At 48.9% G+C, this 12,415-nt stretch overlaps 1 protein-coding gene across 2 annotated transcripts in view; it reads right to left on the reverse strand.

Annotated features, from left to right (window-relative positions):
• FNDC5 (fibronectin type III domain containing 5) overlaps positions 1 to 12,415 on the reverse strand; it is a 30,386-nt gene that overhangs the window by 4,839 nt on the left and 13,132 nt on the right. For both annotated transcript variants that reach the window (XM_034753857.1, XM_034753856.1), the window contains exons 2-4: positions 9,483 to 9,598; positions 7,745 to 7,943; positions 5,017 to 5,106 (exon numbers count right to left, since the gene is read on the reverse strand). In XM_034753857.1, coding sequence (XP_034609748.1) covers positions 5,017 to 5,106; positions 7,745 to 7,943; positions 9,483 to 9,598 — 405 coding nt within the window. The remainder of the gene's footprint in view (positions 1 to 5,016; positions 5,107 to 7,744; positions 7,944 to 9,482; positions 9,599 to 12,415) is intronic.

The following is a 12,415-nucleotide window of genomic DNA, read 5'->3' on the forward strand; positions in this document are numbered from 1 at the left end:
ATGGCAGGAGGTTTAGTGGGACCTTTGCTTTGCAAGCCCAGGGGCATCTGGGAATTCCCATTAGTTGGAAATGCGCCCTCAAAGCTTTCTTTTTCTGAAGCAAAGAGGGGTGCAGCTGAGCTGGAGGTTGTGATGAATGACCTGTGTCTGCCTGCTGATGAAACAAACCAGCGTCTCCTGCTTTGCAGGACAACATCTGCAAATTTATGACAGCTATAGCAGGACGAGCTGCCAGCGGAAATGTCCTCCCACACATTTAGGGGTGTGGAGAACAAAGCAGGGGCAGCCATGACAAATGAAGAGAGTGAACATGTCTTTCACAGCGGCTTTTGTGTTATGTTCTGACCAAATAACCACCTTTCTACCTGCCGGTTTCCAACGCAAAGTAACAGAGGTGGCAGGAAGGGCAACGGATAAGGTCGTTGCTTCTTGCCTACTGGAAAAGGATCCAACTCACATAACAATAATACTCTGAATGTATATAGAGTTTTCCATCTGTCAGTCACAAAGCACTTAACAGTGATAGGTGTTGTTATGGGAGTTGTCGCCAGGTAGTGCTGTTATACAAGTTCTTTCTTGCATGCAAGCAAATTGTCAGCCGTGGGAAGACGGTTGTATAAAAGTATCAGAATCCTCATTTTCAGGTGAGAGATGCAGGCAAAGTGAGCAAAGCCAGTACTAGAACCCGGGTCTTGACACCAAGTCATGCCCACTGCACTGGGTCATCAGAGAAGCTTAGTGTAGAAAGTGAACATGTATGTACATTCAGATGAACTGTAGTTCCCATTCACCAATAATTCCACACTTGAGTCTCAGATGGCTCTGCCACTGGGCTCGGAAAAGTCATGGTCAGAATGAAACTTTGTAAATAGTTCATCCGCTCCAGTGAGATTTTCTTTACCCACCCACGTTTGGTAAATGGCAGTCGTTTGTCTAGAAGGGGAATTTACAAGCCTCTTTCAGGATGTTGGACAATTCTGTGCTCACATTATGAGTTGAGTTTCGGAAGATGAAGCTTAATTACTTGTCTAGATTAACCCTTTTTAGCTATCTCATGTAATTATTTTACCCCCCAAATGATTTTTACAGGGTAGGAGATTTAGCTCTTCATGTGCAGAGACAGTAACTTCTTTATCTAACTATTTTAAAGGATCAGGGATTGGAGACAGTGACTGGAACCCAATCTACCCTGTGGAAAGCAGGTACCAATGCATGGTGAACTCAAGATTTTTCCAGTGGGAAAAAATTATATATGAATCTTATCTGGTTGCTGCTAGTCCCTCTGGATTCACTTACAGTTGGAAAGAATCCGGGGGAACAAGCCAGGACACCATTTAAGCCCCCTGCCCTTTTATTTAAACTATTAACCACCAAAATTTGTTGTCAGATCTCAGATTTGTGACTCGATTTCATCTCCTCCTATCTCGGGGGCAGGGAAGGGGAATCCCATCTCAGCTGAGGTTATCGTAAATGGGCCAGATCCTCTGCTGGTGTAAATTTGACCCAGCTGCACTGAAGTCAGCAATTTACACCGCAGAGATTTAAGCCCACTGTCTCGTGAGGGCACGATTTAACCCTTCAAACCCTATCAATCTTCAGGGCTTTATTAATAAATAAGAAACTACACGCGCACACAAAATTATGAGACTGTTAAGGGGGTTAGTCTTACAAAAGCCAGGCAACGACCCGGATCCTGCTCAAGTCGTGCAAAGGGGCTGTAAAGTCAGCAATCAATCGAGGATTCCCCCAGCATGAGGAAATCCAAGGGTGGCACAGAACTGACATAGCAGACTATGCCACCCCCTTTTCCAGCTACAGGCATAGGGAGCATGTTGATGGCATGCCTAGGGGGAAGGGGTTTCAGCTCTCACGATCCCTGACTGAATGGAGCGCAAGCACAGCTGAAGAATGAACCCATTGTCCAGAATCCCTGTTTCATAGGGAAAGTCTCCAGCCTTCAACAGTTAAGGGACAGAACTATCCCACATTGCTCTAACACCTGAGCAAAAGGGAGACACGTTTTACCCTCTCCTGTGAGCCCCCTGGCATGTTCTTGAAAGAGAGCTGGGGATTGTCCCCTCAACCACACAGCTCTCGCTTTGGTTGGCTTCTTTCCAACCGTCGCAGTTTTTCTGCACACACAATGTACGTAGACTGTTCCTATGCTCAGGACAATGGGAGTAAATACCAACTGTCCTTTATGGGTTACATAAGCTACTTTACCGTAAATGTCCTTGCATGCCAGTTCCCTTGTTTCACCTGAAATATCTTCCCCCGACCAATGTGACTGTGTGGCTCACGAGTAAAACATCGTGCTGTTTCATGAATGTTTTATGTTGTAGCAGCAGCAGAAGCAGCTGCTGAACGGAGGCCAGAGGAAGCTGGCGCTCTATACAGAAAACAAACGAGCACAAACTTTCTTTTCCATTCACTCATGGCACCCTGAGCCCAACCTGGGCAAGCCATAGTGCTGGCGGCTGATCAAAGGAGTAAGGGTGCACTCTCCTTATACATTTGCTAGATTAAAACAGATGGGCCTGCTCCTCCTCTGGTATAAACCGATGTAGCTCAAAGGGGTGATGCCAGTTTACACCAGGAGAAGATCTGATCTCAAACTCATCATGGGGAATTCTTTGCTTTCCTGAGCTCCCTGGGTGGTTTATTTCTTTTTTAAAATTGTATGGAAGGATTTTGATGCCAGGGTGGAGTTTGCAGATGACACTAAGCTGGGGGGGGGAGGTAGATATGCTGGAGGGTAGGGACAGGGTTCAGAGTGACCTAGACAAATTGGAGGATTTGGCCAAAAGAAAGCTGATGAGGTTCAACAAGGACAAGTGTGGAGTCGTGCACTTAGGACAGAAGAATCCCATGCAATGCTACAGGCTGGGGACCGACTGGCTAAGCAGCAGTTCTGCAGAAAAGGACCTGAGGATTACAGTGGATGAGAAGCTGGATATGAGTCAAGAGTGTGCACTTGTTGCCAAGAAGGCCAACGGCATATTGGGCTGCATTAGTAGGAGCATTGCCAGCAGATCGAGGGAAGTGATTATTCCCCTCTATTTAGCACTGGTGAGGCCACATCTGGAGTATTGCATCCAGTTTTGGGCCCTCCACTACAGGAAGGGTGGGGACAAATTGGAGACAGTCCAGCGGAGGGCAGTGAAAATGATTAGGGGACTGGGGCACATGATTTATGAGGAGAGGATGAGGGAACTGGGCTTATTTAGTCTGCAGGAGAGAAGAGTGAGGGGGGATTTGATAGCAGCCTTCAACTACCTGAAAGGGGGTTCCAAAGAGGATGGAGCTCAGCTGTTCTCAGAGGTACCAGATGACAGAACAAGGATCAATGGTCTCAAGTTGCAGTGGGGGAGGTCCTGGTTGGATATTAGGAAAAACTATTTCAGTAGGAGGGTGGTGAAGCACTGGAATGGGTTACCTAGGGAGGTGGTGGAATCTCCTTCCTTAGAGGTTTTTAAGGCGCGGCTTGACAAAGCCCTGGCTGGGATGATTTAGTTGGGATTGGTCATGCTTTGAGCAGGGGGTTGGACTAGATGACCTCCTGAGGTCTCTTCCAACTCTAATCTTCTATGATTTATTGACCCACCTGTTAGCGGCCCCTTCCAAGCCTCTATTGTCTAAGGAAATCCCGTGGGCAATCCCACTGCAAAGTGCTCCAGGATTGAAAAAGTACAGAGGGGATCTTTGCTCCATCCTGCCACAGCACCAAGGGCTCTTCAGCCACAGCTGTGGGTCTGACCCTCCAGTATTACCTTTTAAATCAGATGGGCCCCGAACCTGTAGCCCTGATGCAGCAAAGCTCCCATTGAATCAATGGGGTTTTTGGTTGCATGAGGTCTGCAAGATCAAGCCACGATTTTCAAAAATGGGTTTAGGTTCCTAAGTCCACGTTTAGGTAAAACACGTGGCTGGACTTTAAAAAGTGCTGTGCACTCAGCAGCTACATTTGGCATTTAGCTTGCTTGTCGTTGCTACAAATTTACCCTTTTCCTCCCTTGCCGTTGGCCTGTCCCACCCATACGTTTTAAGACCAGAAGGGACCATTAAATCATCTAATTTATGCTGATGTCACTGGAGCGCTGTAGTGTGACTCTCTCTCTCACACACACACACAGACACACACAAATTCTTCAGACTGAGGCATTTCCTTGTACAGTTTCATCCTATACCACTGATAGACCTTTGCAGATTGGTTGCTCACAGAGTCTTCATCCTTTCCATAGCCTCATCGATAATAGTACAGAGTTGACCAGTTTTGCTCTCAGATGTGTGGGAAGTTTGCCCTGTAAACAATTCTTTTTATTCTTATACCAGATTTTAAAAGGATTCAGGTTCATTCCTGACCTGATATTTTATGTTTGAATGCTCCAGATCATTTGTTCTTTTAACAGTTCAATCATTGTACTAGATCTCAAACGTGGGGTTTAGTAAATATAGAATGACGGATGCTTGAGAGTGAGACAGGAGGCTGTAACTCACTCTTGATTTGTGATGTTTGTCTTTAGAATATTGCCACACCTCTTCAGAAGAATTATTGGTTTGTGTGTGACCTGCAGGCATGTAATGGGCCAGATATAGTGACAGTGGCACACTTCAATTGGGCTGTGTTATGTTAATGAAACAGAAGGGGCTGGATTCTGGTGTGGGGTTAAGGGGATTACCATCAATTTTTTTTCTGGAAGGACTGAGAATGTAGGATTTGCCGCAGCAGATCAGACAATTGATTCATTAAATCCATTATACTACCTCCTGCTGTACTAAATGAGACTACTTCAGCCAGTCCAGTATCCTGCCTCCAGCAGTCGCCAATACCTGATGCTACAGAGGAAGGTGAAATGCACTTATATCCAAATGTGCAATGCTGTATACAGGGGGCCAGGGTAGGGATTACTCTGCATATCTCTTCCTGGCCATCATGGGTGTATATTCTCACACACATATACCCACACACATGACTCTGGGACATTACATGCCTTCGTCATAGGGACTGCTACCAACCTGCCCACATGAATAACACCACGACAATGATGAGAATTTCCCCAGCTCGCAGCTGCTGGTTCTTCCCCATCTCCTTCATCGTCACCTCATCTGCACAGGGGAGAGAGAGACAATGAGTTCCATTTGTGCAATGAGTTCAGTCAGACTCTGCCTGCTCCTTTCACATGCTCCTTCCCCTCCCCCCAAACTCACCGATATTTAGTGAGCAAAACTGGGTGGCTGCAGATCTGAAAACCCCTTGGAAGATTTGGAAATATAACCCCCAACTGACCACATTAAAATCTCTCACTGGACACCCGTTGAACTATGTGCCCCAGCTTGGACCGTGAGTGCACAAGGTTCAAAAGTAGCATGAATTGTTCAGAGTCATCACACCTAAGTCAGCTGTTAGCATCCCCGTTCCTTTCTCTCTCTGTTGGAGTTTTCTGTGCACCCATCACTGGAGTATCTCCACACTGTGTATTCTAGCCATCGCATCACTATTCTGGGCAGAATTCCTGCCCGCCCAGCTCAGGATTTATGCCCTGTAGTATGCAGGGTCGGCATAATCTTTTTCAGCAGAGCTGCGGGATGCAGGAATGAGTAATACCTCTTCACAAGCCGTAATGGACAGCCCTGGCCTCGAAGGACCAAGAAGATTGCAGTTCAGATCTCCCGGGAAGCAGACAATGCTCTTCTCAGTCTTTTCAGATGAACAGCAATTCACTATTGACAGGCTCCAAATCATTTCAGCAGAAAGAGTCAAGAACTCACAGCATCCTAGGAACCGTGGATGAGAAACCTGCAATACAATCTGGCCTAACCTAATCATCTAGTAACCCTTTATAACCTGGACTCCTGCGCCTCCCTGACCCCTGTTCATTAGTGCGCCTTGCTGCTGCAGAACATCTCTTTGACTTGCCTTGGCACCATCTGATTTTGGCTGGATGTCTGCTCAGAAGGGACAAATTAAAAAGCACTTCCCTGACTGGCAGTAACTGATTTAGCAGAAACATTTCAGATTTTAAAAAAGCAGATATCCATTGGTGTCTCTTAGAATCCAAGTGCAGGGAGGTTTCGTGAGTCTCTCTCAGCCTCATCTTAATGCTGCTGCAGCATCCCTGGCATGGATCCCCAGGAGTTCTGTCCCAAACTGCGTGCAGAGTCGGACCAAGAATTTCCCCAGGCACTCTTCATTTGCTAGGCTGATTGGCATGCTCCTGCCAGACACTAGTCCTGAGAACAGTCCTCATTCCCTCTGCCTCTAAGCTGCCCCCTGAGGAAAGAGCAATGGAGATTCAGGTGCTGGCAGCACGAGCGGCTGGGGTTCTTGGCATTAGTTTACTGAAACAGGCCGGTCTTGCTGTGGTTAATGTGATATACAAAAGTCACATTACCAGCAAGGATTCTTGTGTCCTTACCATTAGGGAGTACCCCAGTCTGGACACTAGTATGGTCTCAGACTGCAGTCTGAGATGTGTAGCTGGTATGCGTTAGATTCCGCTACACTCATTTAAACTCTCTTAGTGCTGCTTATCCCACTTACTGGTGTGAGTTTAAGGGAGTCTAGGCTGCGGGAACTTGCTTGCCCAGCAGCTGGAAGATGCAATAAGAAAGTAGGGACGGCCTCCTTTAATGTACACATCCGTATTCCGCCCTGTCAGTTGCTTTCCATGCTGCACACCTCACTGCTGGCTTCTTGACATGAGTTACACCAGCTTAGCCTCTCCTAGATGCATTCACAGTCAGGTAGACCCAGTGCATTGACTCAGAGGTGATGTAAGGGGGGGGTGAATTGCACACCAGTGGGAGGGGCTGAGTCTGAAGGAACATAAATTGGTGTAACATGCACATTTAGGGAGCCAACTGAAGGCATAACATTGCCATCACTCCCCGTAGGCTCAGTCTCACCTCAGAATTTGGCCTTTCAGGTATAGGGGACTGAATGGCCTGAGGCAGTGGGATGAAAGAAGGAGGATTTTCCCGCTACATCCCGGTTTCCAATCTGACCCTTGTTAGTTTCCTCTAGAACACCCCACCCCAGTCATGGGGAGAGAGTGAGAGATCAGCAGAAGCTGCCAGTGACTTCAGGGGGCAGGTGAGGCCAGGAGCAGTCCTGCGGCTGACCCCATCATGTCATCTTCAGGCACTTTCACTAACACGGGCACCCGTGAATTGTTCGGTTTTTGGTTTGTTCCCCAGCATTTGTGCAGCGTCTGAATAAACAATGAGGGCGAGGTCCTCCACTGGTGAAAACTGGCATAGCTCCACGTCAGCTGAGTCACACCAACGTTCACCGACTGACGTTCCATTTTTGCCTCAGGGAGCTGAACCTACCAGAGATCAGGTCTTGTCACAGTATTTCCACCATCCGAGAACTCCCAACGCCTGAGCCTGAGCCTGGGTCTCAGAAACGTTTCTATGGGCCAGTAACAAACACCCCTGGAGAATGTAAACAGGAATTCTAGAACCTGTGTGTAACATGCAGGCTAAGAGCGTCCCAGGACACTACACACTTGGCCGACGTGTTACGTCTGCACATCCCCCATGCCCAGGCCTGTGTGTAGTTACACGGGTCTGATCCCACTGACTACAATGGGACTGCATCAAGCGAATTTAGTCCTGCCTGCATTTAGCTCGGCTGGTCTGATTTTTGAATGCAACAGGCACTGTTTCCCACTTTGCGAGGCAACACTGCCCTGCCTCTGGGGCAGCCCATGGGGCCATGCAAGAACTCGCCCACACTTGCCTTTATTCTTTGAAGCCAGCTTCTCGGCTTCCCTGGGGGTCTTGAAGAGGACGGGTTCACTGGCGGGACTCTGGCCCTGGATGCTGATGGACTGGACGTGCACAATGTACTCGGTGTCCTCCTCCAGGTCCCAGAGGGCGCACGAGCGGGTGGTGGTGTTCACCTCTTGGATAAAGCGCAGCATCCGCACATCCTTCTTCTGCAAGCCCAAGGCAGGAAAGCACAGGAGCTCAGAGGTGACGGACACCTTGCTACATAGACGCATTCCACTGCTCCCCAGGGCCCCTGACAGCACCTTAGTGCTGCCATTTAAAGTCCCCCTAGCCCGTGCGTAGGAGGAAAGACATGTGCTCTAATCTGATCACAGGCTTCTCAAGCAGTGAGAGCAGCTACAGCTGCTTTTATGCAAGCGGGTGCAGGTGACAGCCACTCGCTCATCCAACTTGCCAGAAACAGTGGGCCCAGCCCTCCGCCCACCGACATCACTGACACAAGTGTAACTCCACTGACTTCAATGGAGACACTCCTGATTGATACTGGCCCAGAACTTGTAGAAGGTGACCTGGTAAAGGCTTGGTGGAGGGGGCTGGTTCCATTTCCCCTGAGGTTCAGAGCCAGTTGGATGAATGGTTCAGACTCTGGATTGCTCTAGTATTTATCCGTACCCTAAGGGCACGGGCGTGCAAGGCCCATATCACCTGGTAACACGCGCCATCTCCCAGGAGCTCGCTCACTAGCTTCAGCTTGTACAACGTCACGTCAGAGCCGGAGCCACAAATTCCACTCAAAGCATCCGGAGCTTCTGGGCGAAATCCATCCTGTGCAGAGCCCAGCACAAGGCTTCTAGTGTCCCCGGCTCCTCGGAGATGTCGTGGTGCCGATGTTTTGTGCTGGCCTCTGCACGGGTGAATCTCATCCTCTATGAATGAAATGGCAACCTCCCAATGCTGGCTTTAAAGAGATGTGCTCTCATCTTCCCCAGGGAGAAGCTTCTCATTGTTCTAGCCCTGTCGGCACTTACCCACTGGGCAGAGCTATTGCTGACATTTGGGGCTGATGCTAGCCCTGTCAGGTTGCATTTTCTGCCTAGTCACCTTTGGGCCCTGGAAGCGTGAAGGCATTAAATCGTTCTGGCCTGCTCCTTCTCTCACTGAAGTCAGCAGCAAAACTCCCAGGGACATGCCTGGGAGCAGCCTCAGGCCCTGAGCCGATTTGTGTGCAGAGCTATAACTGCTTTCCCTGCCATGAGATGTAACTAAGAGCTGGGTGGGGCATGAGGTGGAGATGGATAGGGGAGTCCTTCAAACTAGCCCTTCTCCAGTCTCCCAAACCACTGAATCCCCTAAGGGCATTTTGCTGATGGATCAGTTCCCCCGCTCAGCCCCTTTGCTGTGAAGTTGCTTTGCACGGTCACCCCTGTTCCTGGGGGTAATCACCCTGGTTGATGCTAACTTGTCTACTCCCCTGTCAGTGTGTAGCGCTTCTCTGTCCCCAGGATTATACATTTGGGGCATGTCCTAAATCCAAACCCATGGAAATGGGTTAAGGTGAAGGAAGAGGCTGATTCCGTGTCAGAGCTCTGCAAGAGCCTGGTGAGAGCTGCAGGCAGTCCGGGCTGCACCATTATAAATCCAGAGTTTGCCCTTTCTTCCCTGCTCCTAAGGCCCAAAGCAGGTGGGGTAGAGCTGAGGGGGACCCAGCACATGTGGAGAGGAGGGGGGCCATATGGTGAGGATACCTGCTGGGAGATTGCAAATCCAATAACAACTTCATCCTCCAGAACATCCCAGGTCACAACAGCCGAGTTGGCCTTCAGATGTTTGACCGTGACATTGACTGGGGCGGATGGGCTGTCTGCAAGGAGACAAAACACAAGCTTTACTATGGCAAAGTCACTGATGCAGGCAGGAGACAGGGAAGGAGCTAGAGAGGAGGAGCAGTCGATTCCTGTAGGGCATCAGACATGGTTTCCTGCAATAAGAGGAAACAGGATTTAACCCAGGTCAGCCACTGCCCCTCAGCTAGGGGAGTTTGGGGGCTGCAGATGCCTTGCACCTGTGTAGTGGCTCCAGGTGTGTGGAACTTTGAGACATAGACACACCATGTTTTTGGGGGCCATTAAATTCTCCAGCCCCCTTGGATGATTTAGAGTGGCATTAAACCTGCATGTAAAATATTTAACCCTTTATAGACACTGCATCCCAAACTCATGCTGATAAAGCTTTTACGCCACACAACGCCATCACACGCTCTTCATCTAGCTAGTCTATCACACGCACCCCTGCTTTGTCCGTGAGAGCTTGCCCGGACTGCAGTGAGAGTGAAAAGCAAACAGCACCCTGCCTGGGTACTCAGCATGTCGCCGAGGGTGGTGCTGGTGCCCTAGTTAACGCCCTTGGGGATTTGAAACCCACATGCAGTGAAGAGGGGGTGTTTCTTTTATTTTTATTTCCCTGCTGCTTTGAAATGCTGATGCTTTACAAGCCCCCTGGTGGTGCCACAAGGCCAGGGTGGGCAGAAGTTAGGTCTCCTATTATTTATTTATTTTAAATGGCCACATTTGTAAGGCTGATGAGCGGACAGCTGACAGGCTGACTGATCAGAGCTCTTCAAAGTGAGGGACTGGCTGAACTTCCAACCAACCCTTCTGGCTTCGAACGAACAGGAAAGCAATGACCCTGTGCCCCCTTCCAAACAACACTCTCTGTCAAGCCTGGGAGCTTCCATTGCCAGCGGGTGTGATCATGCTCCAAAAGCTCCAGGAATCAGTAACGAGGCAATTAGGAATGGGAGGGTCTAGACAAGGCATCGGGCCTGGATGGGTTCCAGACCACAGTCCTTCAGGAAGCAAAAAAGGACAATAAGAAAGTCCCTGGCCCAGATTGTTGGAATCTCACAAAAGGCTGGGCAGGGGCTTGAAATGGAGCAGTAACTAATGATCGGTGGCTCAAAGAGTTTGCAGAGGGAAGATCCTTTATTCGATCAGGTCAGCATCAATCAGAAATTGTTGCCATCTGTTCCGTGGCCCGGGTGAAACGCATTTGTGATCCCAGCAGCCAAAAAAAAAAAAAAAATCCCTTTCATTATGGTAAGTAAACGAGCCCCTGGTTGGCAGCCTCATCAGAGCGGCCAAGGACAGGATGGGCCAGTGGCCAGTGCTCCTTTCTCACCCCTAGCCCAGTCCCTTCTGGACTCGGCTGAGGCAGCAAGAGAGGACTTTGGTCTCCAGGGTTGTCAGTCCAGCACTTTCCTCTGTTACTTAAACCCCCTTTAAAAACCCAATTGCAAATCAGAGTAGGGTCTTATTTTAGTAAGGGGCAGTTTGCAGAGCTTCACACAGGGAAGGTCTGTGAGTCATGCCTGATGAATGTGCTAGAATGTATTGAGGCTATGACAGAGCTGAGAGGTGGGGGCAAGGGGGGTGCAGCAGACAAAACAGGCTCTGATTGCAGCATGGTAATGGTGCTTTGAGTGAGGTGTCTACCCCCTTCTGAACTACAGCCACGCAGCTAAATCCCTGCCCGTTGTGCTTTCCCAGATGTTGTTGAGAGAGGCTACCACAGCATGGGGTGATTTATACCGCCTGGGATTGGGAAGGTTATTGAAACAATCGAATTACAGAGAAACAGAGTGTGTGGGTAAAAGAGCATTCAGGATGGGGAGAAGGAATATGTGGGCGGCACCAACACTGGCATCTGAATCCAGCAGGGATATTAATGACCTTGAGGAAAGGATAATATCAAAAATGCCTAAATTTTCTGATGACATAAAACGTGGGGGAGGTGGGAAGAGCCAGCAGATACGGAGAAGGAGCGCAAACACCTTCAACAGTAGTAGGTTAAATAAGGCTGCGAGATTGACACGTGATAGTGAAGTGCACTGCAAGGTTGCAGCCCGAACGTTTCCACAGAGACGGGAGCCTATAAAGCCGGAGTCACAATACAGACCAGGAGAGAGAGCAGGTGGGGAGGGGGATTAAGGATACTTCACTACCTCCAGCTGCACAATAGAAACCCCAAGAGACGGATGGTAAAGGGAGATGCACTAAAATCAAACGCAATGGGCTCGAGTCTGTTCTCCTTTTACCCCACTGTAAATCAGGAAGCACGCCTGAAATCAATGGAGTTAATCCAGGATAAGAGTGATGTGAGAGGAGAATTAGACCCAGCATTTGCAGAAATGTGAAGCGAGGCAAGTAAGTTCTCCACGGACAGAGCTGAGTGAATAATTTGCAACGAAGGTCCTGGAAGATCCAGGATGAGATTGGGATTTCCTTGAATCCATTTGCTGTTTGGATTTATTCCGTGAACTAACTTACTCTCTGGGTCGATCACACTTCCTTTGGAATTCCAGTTGTGTTGTGATTAGATAGATGAGATCCAGTTTCTGGTCTCTGAGTGGCTGTGTGTGAGCATTTTCAGCACGAATGCTTAGGTGGACACATCTAAATGATGAATTCCCTGATACCGTGCGTGCAGCTCTGAATTTTGCTTTCTGACAATGCTTATGTCAGTGAAACTCAAACCGTTACCAGAAAGTGACCCCAGAGGCAGAGGGGGTAATGTTTGTCTGAACTGATTTCAACATGCAGGCAGGATATCTGGGGAACATTCCATGCAACAGTCACCCAGCACTCCCCAGGCACATTAATTCCCGATGCACTAGGGAGGG

The sequence above is a fragment of the Trachemys scripta genome, chromosome 20, assembly GCF_013100865.1.
Source record: "Trachemys scripta elegans isolate TJP31775 chromosome 20, CAS_Tse_1.0, whole genome shotgun sequence".
Lineage (NCBI taxonomy): Eukaryota > Metazoa > Chordata > Testudines > Emydidae > Trachemys > Trachemys scripta.